The following is a 12,928-nucleotide window of genomic DNA, read 5'->3' as shown; positions in this document are numbered from 1 at the left end:
AAAAAACTATTGAGCGTTTTGAAATGACAGGGAGTGTACGTAATCGGCCAAAGTCGGGTAGGATACAATCTGCAACAGATGAAGAACATGCACTAGATGTTTTGCAAACATTTATTGAAGACCCACATACATCGCTCAGAAAAGCTGCACAGCAACATGATATGCACCCTATGTCTGTGAGTAAGATTTTGAAAATTAATAAATACAAACCATTTAAAGTTCATTTAGTCCCAACAGTTAAGTGAGGATGATTACGACAGAAGAGTTGAGTTTTGTGAACTTGTGATGCGCAAAATGTGATGACAATAGAGATTTTCTGACCAACATACTATTTTCTGATGAGGCAACTTTTTTCCTAAATGGCAATGTTAACAGGCACAATTGCCGTTACTGGGCTAGTGAAAACCCACATTGGATTACTGAGTCCCATTCACAGCAACCACAAAAACTGAAACGTATGGTGTGGAATTTTAGGTAACAAAATTGTTGGACCCTTTTTCATCAATGGAAATTTATAATGCCGAACTTTACTACAATATGCTCCAAAATGAAATAATCCCAGCTATTCAAATTGCATCAGGAGAATACTTTGATAATGTATGGTTTCAGCAGGATGGTGCTCCATCCCATTATGGGAGACAGGTAAGAGAGTATTTGGATTTAAGGTTTCCTCATAAATGGATTGGCCGAAGAGGAGAAATCGAATGGCCTCCAAGATCTCCGGATTTGTCACCAATCGATTATTTCCTATGGGGTCATTTAAAATCCAATATTTATAGAAGAAAGCCTCATAATTTGGAAGACCTAAGAAACAGGATTATGGAGGAGATTGCTTTGATAACTGAAGAAATGTTAGGCAACTCTGTCGAATCATTTTACACAAGATTGGCTCATTGTCCAAACCGTAGAAGGAACACAGTTCGAACAATTGCTTTGACACCAAATGCAGGTAAAACGTTTGTTGTAAGACTTTTCTAACAGCATACATTATTTTTTTTATTTGTAATAAGGAAATCAATAACATAAGTATTTCCATAATTGTACTGTAATAAAAACTGGCAAATTTGTGCTAATAGAACCAGCTTAAAAATGAAATTTTTGTTTTATTTAATTGAACATTTAAAAAATGCTAAAAAATTAGTGTAACACATTTTGTGGCAAGAACCCATGTTAAAATTACATTGTTGAAACATCAGTAAATTTTCAATACTAAAAATGCTCTATTTTCTGATAGAATAATTCCCTTGAGATGCGGTTTGTGGCATTCAATTCAGTAAGCTATTACCTTTAAAATTATGTATCACAAGGTATAGGCTTCCATTAAGAATATTCACGATACCCTCGGCAGGACGTCCCCCGTTGGTGTGACATAACAAAACATTGTTCCAAAAAGTAGATGCCCAATCTCTATCACGATTGTAAGAGGTTTCAAATTTATATTTAAATTATTAAAGGATATATTTGGGTGTTTCCAGACATAATATACACCCTGTATATATATATATATATATATATATATATATATATATATATATATATTGTCCGATTTGACACTTAACAAAGACTATAACCAACTTGATGTTATTTAACTAAACAAATTGGTAGGATAACGATAATTTAAGATGAAGGCAGACTTGATTCTAAAGTTGAAGACATGTTCTGGCTTAACACCTATTAACCCTTCCCACTTCATGTTTTATTCTTGTTTTCCCCTCAACACGTATATATTTCAGAAAATCTCCAGGGTAAGATCTTCCAATCAGTTGTATATATGTGCGTTAGATTCTAAATTTATATTTTTTGTTAAGATTATAAATAAAGTGATAAATTCTATATGATCCTAGCACTGACCAGAAACATTGCAAACTGTCTTGAAATATATTATAGCTGACATTAGTATCATGTCAGATTGTCCAACATATGAGTTGTAGAAGTTTTGAAACTTTGTGACTAGTAACTCTTTCTAATGGGATGATCTTTTGAAGATGAAACTTGCAAGTCCTTAATCAGAAGAAGTTGACTTTAAAATAATGTGTCATTCAACTTTCATAAGAACTATTATAACATCTGTACGGACCATCCCCTCTATATTGAAAAGAGTTACATTGAAGACCAAAATATGAGGGTAAACATTGTACAACTATTTTATAAATCATAAGTTTTAGTATACCTATTAAAAAAAAAAAAAAAAAAAAAAAAAAAAAAAAAAAAAAAAAAAAAAAACAAAGATGGTTTTATACTTTACAATACATATATATTTGAATTCTTTTTAAACACAAAACCATTTTTGGAACAATACTAACTACTAATGCGAATATCAATGTTTTTAAGCTTTTGTTGTTATTTATATATTTTTTTAAAGTAACTAATGTTTCTCCTTATGATTTTCTATTATGAGCTTTTCTAAACTATGCAGAGGTTTTAAATTAAAACTTAATTACAGTTCGAGCCATAGAAGACTTTACTTGCTTCAAGTTAAAAAAAAAACAAAACATAAAATATCCCTAGGCAATAAAATTTTTTTATGAAAACCCATTAAAATGTGCAAATCTTAAAAAGAAACAGAAAATACTTATAAATACTCATTTAAAAATCCTAATTTTTTATGTTGTCAGTTACAAAATCATATTGGGAAACCTGGGTCCACTGCTTTCACTTTACAAAATTACTGTTTACTTACAGTCCTTTTCCTGCTCCGTATTTTATATCTGTCTTTTGGTAATTTTCTTAAAAGAAATTTATAATCATCTTCTTTATTTCTGCGGTATGCAATGTAAATGAGATATAAAAATATTAAAAAGTCATCATTTTAAATTACATTACATTTTTAGCAGCTAGTTTGGTACCGTTGTTTTTAAAATATACAAACATTGATCATATTCATAAAACAATCCATTGCTTGAGTTTGACATACTAACCCACATGAGGTATATACTAGCATATATTAAGTAATACATCAAAAATTTAACAATTTCAATTTGTAAAAAGAAATGTCTTTTATTATTATGAAAAGTTATATTTACAAATCGCTTTGTCAAAACCAAAACATTCTGTATCTTAGTTGTGACTGACACAGGAACAATAGTATTTTGAAGATCACAATATCTACTATCTTTATTCTGTGTAAAATGTTATTTCTATATACTTCTTTTTGTTATGTCTCCTAATGCCCTCCGAGTGGAGGCCAAGTGTGTGTATTCTATTCTGAAACAGCAAGGTAAGATAAATAATTGGAGGTTTCTTCTCAAGTTCATCACTTACCATACACATTTAAGAAAATTTGTCTTTTTTAAAATTATGGATGGATAGAGGTAACATCCCCTAAAGATACAATCTGTTTTTAAGCAGCGATTTAGATTGGAGTTCTGGGTTGGGACTTTCTACAGAATTTCACAAGTTACTTAAGGGATGTTGAGGAATAATTCACTATCTATGTTTTGGTTCTATGTGATCTCCGATTTGATGGTCATCTAATGTACACCCTGAAGCAAATCAATAGCCTAGAATGCAGAGATGGTATTTTCTTCAAATGTCAAATCACTTACCCAAGTGATGCTAAAGAACATTTATAATTGCAACACCGTTATTTAATATTCTGGAACAGTTCTTTTAATGTCCCTAAGCAAGAAATTATGATTATAAGTTTAAATGGAATTTTCTTCATGGAATTATAATTGGATATATTGTTGACAAAGCCAGTTCTAGAAGTTTGAGAAATTGTAAAAAGCAGAAATCATAATTTTACAAATAACCATGTAATTCCTCAATGGCCAGACGTTTCGATGAACACATTACCCATGAAGTGCAGAACTATATAAGAAAATGTTTGTTGATACTTTGGTATTATTTGGAGGCCACTATTTTTGGAACAGTTTTTCTTACCAGAGACCTAAAAGTAACTACATTATTAGATATAACATACTTAATAGTAGATAGGGACAGTATGGCCTCTTTCTCGCTGACATCGCTTCCTTTTGGGAGTCAGGAAACAAGAACCGATAGTCATAATGACATGTAACAACAGTAAGTGAGGCATCCCAAACAGCCAGGTAGCTCATAACGTTCAAGAAACTTCGAATTTGATTCAAGGCGGGTGTTTAGCATTCATTGCTAATGGAACTGGCAAAACATAATCAGGAAGAGCTGGGCATCAGGCCATGAAGGCATCAGAGGAAATGAGGAAGCAGATTCACTGGTGAGAAAGGGGGCAGGATCCACATTGATAGGTCAGAACCTCGTTTTGGTATACCCTTTAGTTATGGCAAGGAGTTTATAAAGAGATGGGAAAGGAAAGTTAAAGCTTTCAAGTGGCATAACTCCGAAGAATTAAGAATATCAAATCTATTCCCCGCTAAGGGAAGGTAACGAAATAGCTTTGACTTTACCAAAAGGAAAATTAAGATTTCTGATGGGAATGTTAACAGGCCATGGACCTCTCCGGAAACACCTCAAGAGACTAGGACTAAGTGACTCAGAAATCTATAGAATCTGCATTGAGGATGAGGAGTCAGCAGACCATCTCTGGCTGGACTGTCCAGGCATATCAAAACGTCAACTCAGATATATAGGGAAGGCTTTTCCTGAGCCCTGTCATGTAAGAGAGGTGGACCCCAGAAAGCTAGCAGTTCTGTTATAGCTTGCAGCTTGATGGGACATACTAGTTAGGGCAGCACTAAAGACCTCAGGTCGCAGTGCAATTGGGCAGCCAAACCTCAACAGGAAAAAACTGTACAAAAATAGCGGCCTCTGGATAATACCATAGTGCTGTTTGTCATATTCTACCTTTAGTAAATATTTGTAAATTTGCTGGGGAGATACATTAATTTACTGTAAGTTTTAGATGTTTATTAGGCATACATCCACCAAACAGGAGGTATTTTCTAAATATGATATAAAAACATCTCCCATGGAACAGTTTCAACCTTATAAGATTTTCAGAAAATTTAATTAATGAAAAACATGTGTATAAATATACAAGAAGACCTATACATTATTAAAGTAACAACCATAAGCAGGAAACTCAATATGAAACTATATATATATATATATATATATATATATATATATGTATATATATATATATATATATATACATATATATATATATATTCTAAATATTACATCAATCAACTATATTCAATTAAAAAATTGGAGGTTACTACAGAAATTGCTAACAGGTTTCTTATATTTTTTACTTCTATGGCCGATGAAACACTAAAAATGAATCTTCTGGAAAAACATGCAGTAAGAAAAATATTTCCTCCGAATGTAAGGATACCTCTAACTGTGTTACAACCTACCTCTGAAAGAGAATTGAAAACGATAACAAAAATGAAATCCAAACCCTCTGACGGTCTAGATGAGTACTCTTCTATGATGATTAAATACAGCATGGAGGAGTTACTTCCACCCTTACTTCACATCGTTAACCTCAGTTTAAGTCAGGGTTGTTTCCCTAGTAAGTTGAAAACTGCAAAGGTCATACTTTGCACAAAAAAGGAAAAAATGGATGACATGGTGGAACTACAGACCGATATCGCTAATATCAACCATTGCAAAAATAATAGAGAAGGTTATTCTTGTAAGAATTTTCAAACATCTGAGAGTAAACAACATTGATATATCAAGTCAACATGGTTTTCTTCGCAATAGATCAACCTCAACTGCTTTGGTGGATCTTGTTGAATTAATCTTACTCGAAGAAGGTGATAATGTCATAAGCATCCATCAAGATATGAGTAAGGTATTTGATTGTCTTAGCTACAAGCTTATTTGAGATAAACTTGGACATCTTGGCTTCGAAGGAACGGTATGGAATTGGTTCAGAAGTTATCTGGAAGGTCGTGAACAGCTGGTGGAATTGAAGGAATCTAGGAATGGAACAACATCTGCAGTAAGATCTACAAAACTTGCCATTACCAGAGTAGTACCCCAGGGGTCTGTCCTGGGCTCGGTAATGTTCATACTTTTAAGTTTTGTCCTCTCTTATTTTACAGAACAATAAGAGAGGTCGAATCGTGATGTATGCTGACGACTCTGTCCTTGTGCCTTCATCAAGGGTTGTGAAGGATCTTGAAGTGCAGACATACATAGCCTTCAACATGGCTCTTGACTATTGCAGCTCCAATAATCTTGCTCTAAATGAAAGCAAAAGTGTACAAATAAACTTTGGAAGCAAGAGAGATGACATTCATGCTCTTCCTAATTTACAATGTGCTAAGTGAACTAAGCATCTAGGAGTCATACTGGACAACCATATTTCCTGGGCTAATCATTTTGACTAATTATGCAGCAAGCTGATCAGCTCACTTTTTGTCTTGAGACAGATGTTAGCTATAGCCTCACCTCAGGCAGCCAAGACTAGCTATCATGCACTCTTTGAGGGACACATAAGGTATGGCATCGTGCTTTGGGGGGCCTCGTCACACAACCACCTTGAGCGAGTGCTGATAATACAGAAGCAGGCTGTGAGGTTTCTTGCTGCTTAGTCTAGAAATAAGGGAAAGCTGCAGAGACACCTTCAATGGTAAAATATTAACTGTAGTGGGCATTTATCTATTGGAAACTATTTGCGTAGCTAATTCAAAAGGCCTTGTACGGAATTGACACTTCCATTCTTATGGTACTAGGCATGCAAATGACTTCAATCTGCTTCCTCACAGGACTAGAATATTTGAAAAGAGGCCTACACACGCTGGTGTTAAATTTTACAATAGACTGCCTGCTGAAATCAAGACAACTGAATCAAGGAGTTTCGGAGTTTCAGAACACATCTTCAGGCTTGGCTTCTTCGAAGAGTATATGGTTTGGCCAAACAACTTCCCATGAATACATACATATATATATATATATATATATATATATATATATATATCATCATTTTAAATTTACTCTAATATAATCAGCTGTTACATTGTTGTGCATGACCTGTTTGAAATTAGGTGTGTGACATTAATTACCTCTTCTACAAACATGATTTGATTACCAGCATCTTCATTATTAATAAATACTAACATTATATTAGACACCATAATGAAATTTGATGAAAAAAAATTGTTTTTTTTCATTTCCCAATAGCTACAAAGCACTTAATGATTAATGAGTGATAACATGAAAGTACTACTCAACTTCCAAATACAGGAACAGTCTGTTGCCCGTTTTCCCTCCTCATAGTATCTTGACAGGAGCTGGCCCCTATCCCCAACCTTACTCATCCTTAATATACTATGATTCTGAAAGCAGCACAAGGTCCATTTAGAATTAAGTACAATGTTTTCTCATATTCTTGTACTAAGTGAACATAATATATAGGGTAAACACTCGTCCTATACATAAAAGCACTTACATTTTTGTGGTACATAAGTTCTTAGGGTCTCATGATGAAAGGGTCTAATGTTCTTATTAATAAATTAAGCTTATTGTTACAGTTTTGTATGTTTAGTCCTTGTTGACTGTCGCCACATACACATACAAATAGACAAAATATTTCTCAAGTTGATTCTTGGATTCAATGGTTATGTACACATTCAATTATTGATGGATTCGCTCATCAATTACACATGACAGAGTTTTTAATTAGGATTAAGGATTTTCAATTAGAATTTAATGTAAATACTAGTATTTCTTTGTCTGTAAGGACTGTTAAGTGGTAAGTTTTTGATTGAAATAACTCTTAAATCTCCCAAATAAACCTAATGTATATAGGAATTTTGTAACCAAACAACACTGAATATCCTCTTTTATATTTTCTTTATTTTTCAGAGATCTCTTTAAAATACCAGCGGGCCAGTTGTTGAAACAAAGAGCAGCATCCTGTAAGAAACAGTTTATTAATAAAGGCTACAGTGATGACTTGATATCCATCAAAATTTTTGAGGTATCTCCCACCATATACACATTTTACAAATGTAATAAAACGTAATTAGAGTTCTTTGTAAAAGTTATATAAATTTATGTTTTATTATTTGATGGTTATTTTTAAATTGTCATAATTTCAGACTTGGGAGGGATTTCCAATAAAGAGATGTTTCTCCTATTCTTTTGCCTGGCAGCACCACACAGTTTAGGGACTTCTGGGGCTAGCCTTTCAGCTTGTTCTCCCTCTACCCTTTAGTGGTTGTCTTCCAGTTTGGCATCCTCTTTAAAAGTATCCTGTTGTACCTGGGGAAGGCAATATTTAAACTGGAGGTCACCAGGTATCCAGAATTCGCATAGACCACACAGCCCTTAGCATATGCTGTTCCTCCTTAGCTAGGAAAGTAGAGAAAATTAATTCAGTTGTAGAAAAGAAGAGTAGGAGTCCGATTTTTGGGAGATTTCCTGAAAGTTGAGGGTACACTGAAACAAAAACGAGTGCATGATAGATGATTGAAAAGAAGCCAGTTAGATCAGCTCAGCCCAATCAGAAATTGTTAGAAAACAATAAATGGATCATTAAGTTCCCAGGTTCGGGGACACACTGACTTGGCTAGTGTAATATGGTATGAAGACCCCACCACTTTGCACCCCACCCTACGCTTACCACTCGTATCACGGCCGATGCCCCAGTTTAGTATATGAATTATTGATCCTCACACACATATTCCGGTAGGTCGTCACATATGTTAAAACAAAGAAAGGGGTGTTATGTTTAGGTATCACAGTCACATTCAAATCTCGACTTAACTAGCTGAGCTTACACTGGGAAAAAGTGATGCAAGTTTTCTGTCCGACAGTAAAAATCACTAGTCTAAATGGGTGTAAGATATCTCACAAGCACTATCGCACCAGTGTCATTGCAAGAATTGGAGATCAGTGTCGGCTATTAAAAGTTAAATTATAAACATTGCTGTGTGTGAACAGACTTTGTATCTATTCCCACAACAACGATACATCATTATATAAGCTTAATATTGTTTGGAGACCACCAGCTAGCCGAATCTACCACAAACGTCAGTTTTCATTGTCAGAGTGGAATTGGCTTACATCGGTTGGTGGAAATCTCATCAGTCCTCCGATTAACTATTCATTTGAAATATTTCCCCGCACACATGATGATCAGTAGACAATTCAAACTGTTCAATTTATTGATTCTATTCTTGCATTATCTTAAACCAGATACAAAATATTTAAGAGCCAGTTATAGATAACGTTAATTGTGCTCATATTGTGGGGCAACTAGGGAAGGTGTTGTTCTGTACTAGTGTCTACTTATTCTACAGATCACGAATTAAACTCAATGTAGTAACTACCATTGGAGATAACTTTCTGATGCATTATTCATATATTAGATGGCAGTGGGATATATTCTGAGCTACGATACATTTTCGGGACTGGAATCAGGGCTGCCAGCAACGATGAGAATCTGAAAAAGCGTGAATTACGCATGAATTTCAGTCTCAGGGAAAGCATGCATGGATTATGCGTGAATATTTATAATGTCCATGAATTCATAATAGGGATAGATGGATTTTATAACACAAGATATGCAAATATAGTCGAAATTAATACTATTCACCAACACATCATTTGCGACAACAAACAGTTTTTATCTAGCACACATTCCTTATCGAAATTATTCTAATAGTTTTAGAAATTTCAAACTGTTCCATTCTCCCTCTCTTGAGGTTTTTAAGAAAAATGTCAAGGAGTTTTTAATTCTCATAAGCAGTGAGAGGGCCCAGTTACTTATCTCTGTTGCTACAGACGGACCTAGACTATATGATAACTGACTGACGGGATTGTCTCCTCTCCTCTTCAAACTATAGATAGAAAAATCCATTTACTTAAGTAATTATCCTATTTTTATAAATTTTTGTTCACTCAATATTTTTATTTGTTTTTGTCTACTTTCTCTACAATATTGCTAATTATCAGAATTCCAAGTCATATCCATCAGTTATTCTGTTTCAGATGACTTCTTTCAATTAAAATATTTTATAAAATTAATCTACACTCTGCTCAAGATAAAATTCGAAGGCCATACTCGAGTCTACGCTCAGGCCATTAAGGCCCATGTAGGCTCTTTTCCCATATTATTTTAAATTATTCAGAAATTATGTAGCAAATTTAATGCTGTTTTTATTAGGTATGCGTGTATGTATGTGGATATGTATATATATATATGTGTGTGTGTGTGTGTATGTGTATTTCAAATCTCTTTATTCATCACATTGATTTATTTATGATGACATAAGTCTTTTTTATATTATTTTAGCATTAACTATTTTGAAGTGTGTTACTAGAATACTTTTGTATATTTCATATTAATTAGATATACAAATGCTACATTTGTTATCATTTTCAATGTAAAGATTTACTTTTGTCTTTCATTTTTTTTGTGTGGAAATAAACGTGATTTGATTTGATTTGGATTCTGATACTCAATACTGCAGCTCTTTACACTTGATTCCGATATCAACAGACGTGCTTTAGATTCGTTTGGAAAATTACGATCTCGTTATATTTTCAAATATCCAAATCCGAATTAGTCTATCACAGGTGACACGATGGCTGCTTGGTAGTATGAAAATTACTGATTGCTAAAACATGTTTTTGCAGTTCTTTTTGAATAAAATCATTTATAAACAAAATAATGTTACTTATAAATAATATTTTTATTGAAATTCATATTTTCTATTTCTATATTTGTCAACAACACCATTCTTTTTTATTTTATTTTATCCGTACATTTTTATGTAATTGGAATAATTTGGGAACCAGTTCTATTATTTGAATGAATCATTACCGAATGTCTCGCATATCGCTAGCAATAAAATTTGTTAGACCGTCATCGTTGCACTCGGCGTAAGGATTAAATACAATATTACAATTGTTTATTTGGTTTGAAAATGAACTAGAGATTCGGAAATCTTTTACTGGGAAAACCGGAAATTAAAAAAGAGGTTTTGAGTGGGCACCCTGAACTGGCTGTACAAACCATAGAACTCAAATTAAAATGAAAACTAACGATAATCTAATGTCACTGAAAATTATTTTTAATCTAAAAAATATTTTGGTCTTAAAAATATTAGGGCCTCAAAACTTAATTTTAAGGTGTGATAAGTGTGTAAATAAGGAAATAATCTATAAAGTAAATTGTATGAAATCTAAAAACAAATTTATTTTGTAAAGAATTTGATTGGTTTTTTTAATGGCTTTTACTTTAAAAGTGTTTCTCAATCAATACTGCTCTGATTTGTTTTAGACGTTGCAGAAAGCTACAGAAAAGAGTTCTTTTTTTAATCCATTTAAATGGTGTTTTGATAACTTCATAAGCTGCGACAAAGTCAACAAAATAATCCAAATGAAGGAACAAATTCTTTCCCACTTAACTAATAATGGCTGGGTGAATGAAAAAGATGACTTAAACCAGTACTCCAAACGATGGGCTGTTGTTAAGGCAGCTTTGACGTCTGGACTTTACCCAAATGTCGCTAGGATCAATATACCTACTCGACAAATTCAAACACCGTAAGTTACTCTTTTTATTCTAATTATAAGGAAACCTTGTATTGATGACACTGTATTTTCAAATGCTCAAAGAAAGTTTCATCTTTCATTGCATGTAACTCTTCATAGAAAGAAGCAAGTCCTCTACTCCAATATTTTATTGACATGCAAACGTTTATATACAAATTGATCAAATAGTCATAAACGTTAAATTATAAAGTAAGATTTAAATAAATGTAACAGTTTTCTTTGAGCCAGGCTATAAAAAAATATTATTCCCCTTTTAGATCAGGAATAATTGAATATCAATTGTTTCAATATATTACAATCTCAAATGGGATTTTTTCATATTCATGAAATATGTAAATTATAATAATGAATATATCATTGTATACTTTATTATCAAATATATTCATAAAATTGGCTTAATTAAACCGACATTCAGATAAGCCCAATTCTTGAAGCAACCACAATTTTATACCCTTTTTATGCAAATAAAACCGTCCATAGTAAATCAGTGTTATCATAACCGTAAAGTACTAAAAAAATGTTATTATTACAATTAAAAACGAAAACTTTCAATTTGAATTAAAATTAAGATGGTTACCATTTATCCTTTTAAGACAAAAATCCATACAATATTATTATCAGCATTTTTACTCAAACGTGTAGTGTGTGTGTGTGTGTGTGTGTGTGTGCGTGTGCGTGCGTGTATGTTTAGACGTCTGTATAGTGTGAATGCTCAGATTTATATTATTTATTTGCTTCATATTTTAATAAAAGGCTGAAACTAAGTTACATTGACACTTTGACATATGGTTTGAGACCCTTTGCTAGTTCATGATTGATTTCATATTCAAGCTGTCAACTATAATATACAAAAATTATAATTTTTCAAAATCATATAATATGGTTTATATATAATATGGTAATATATTATATCCGTTTAATGTGGACATTTGAATAGAGTTACAGAGAAAGGCTTTCATCATGGTTTTGTATTTAGCTGCCTGTAATAGTGAACTTGAATAACAAGCAGACAGGTGACATTGTAGTGCATTTCTTCCTTATGGAAATGTTTTGGCTAAAGAATACTAATATTTTACTGAACAGTGTATATTAAAAAATATTTTTCCAGTAATAAATGATACTGTTTTCAGTTTGAAGTATGTATTGACTGCATACGGTAAATGTGTTTTCCATAACATTTGCATAAACAGTGTAGTTAGAGTCATGAATTTTAAGTTGTTGAAAGTGTACAATTTTTGGGAAACCACTATATCGTCTCTTATATAATAAGGTAGGCCCACACTTTTATTTTTCTACACTCAGTAATAAATATAGACTATCATAAATAACCATGAGCAAAAAGGTCTTCTTTCAATTACGTAATTATGCATAGAACAAGGGTAGCCAGTATCAACCTTTTACATATAGTTCATTAAAAATAAATTTCTCTATATCTGGCCATCAAATAAGTCTTTTGAAGAAAATTTAA

At 32.7% G+C, this 12,928-nt stretch overlaps 1 protein-coding gene across 2 annotated transcripts in view; it reads left to right on the top strand.

Annotated features, from left to right (window-relative positions):
- The window catches only part of LOC124369586 (3'-5' RNA helicase YTHDC2-like), a 146,995-nt gene that overhangs the window by 113,676 nt on the left and 20,391 nt on the right, over positions 1 to 12,928 (top strand). For both annotated transcript variants that reach the window (XM_046827628.1, XM_046827627.1), the window contains exons 9-10: positions 7,762 to 7,876; positions 11,186 to 11,451. In XM_046827628.1, the coding sequence (XP_046683584.1) occupies positions 7,762 to 7,876; positions 11,186 to 11,451 (381 nt within the window). The remainder of the gene's footprint in view (positions 1 to 7,761; positions 7,877 to 11,185; positions 11,452 to 12,928) is intronic.

This window comes from Homalodisca vitripennis, chromosome X, assembly GCF_021130785.1.
Source record: "Homalodisca vitripennis isolate AUS2020 chromosome X, UT_GWSS_2.1, whole genome shotgun sequence".
Classification (NCBI taxonomy): Eukaryota; Metazoa; Arthropoda; class Insecta; order Hemiptera; family Cicadellidae; genus Homalodisca; species Homalodisca vitripennis.
The sequence above is the reverse complement of the archived record's forward strand: the minus strand, read 5'-3'. Positions and strand labels throughout refer to the sequence as shown.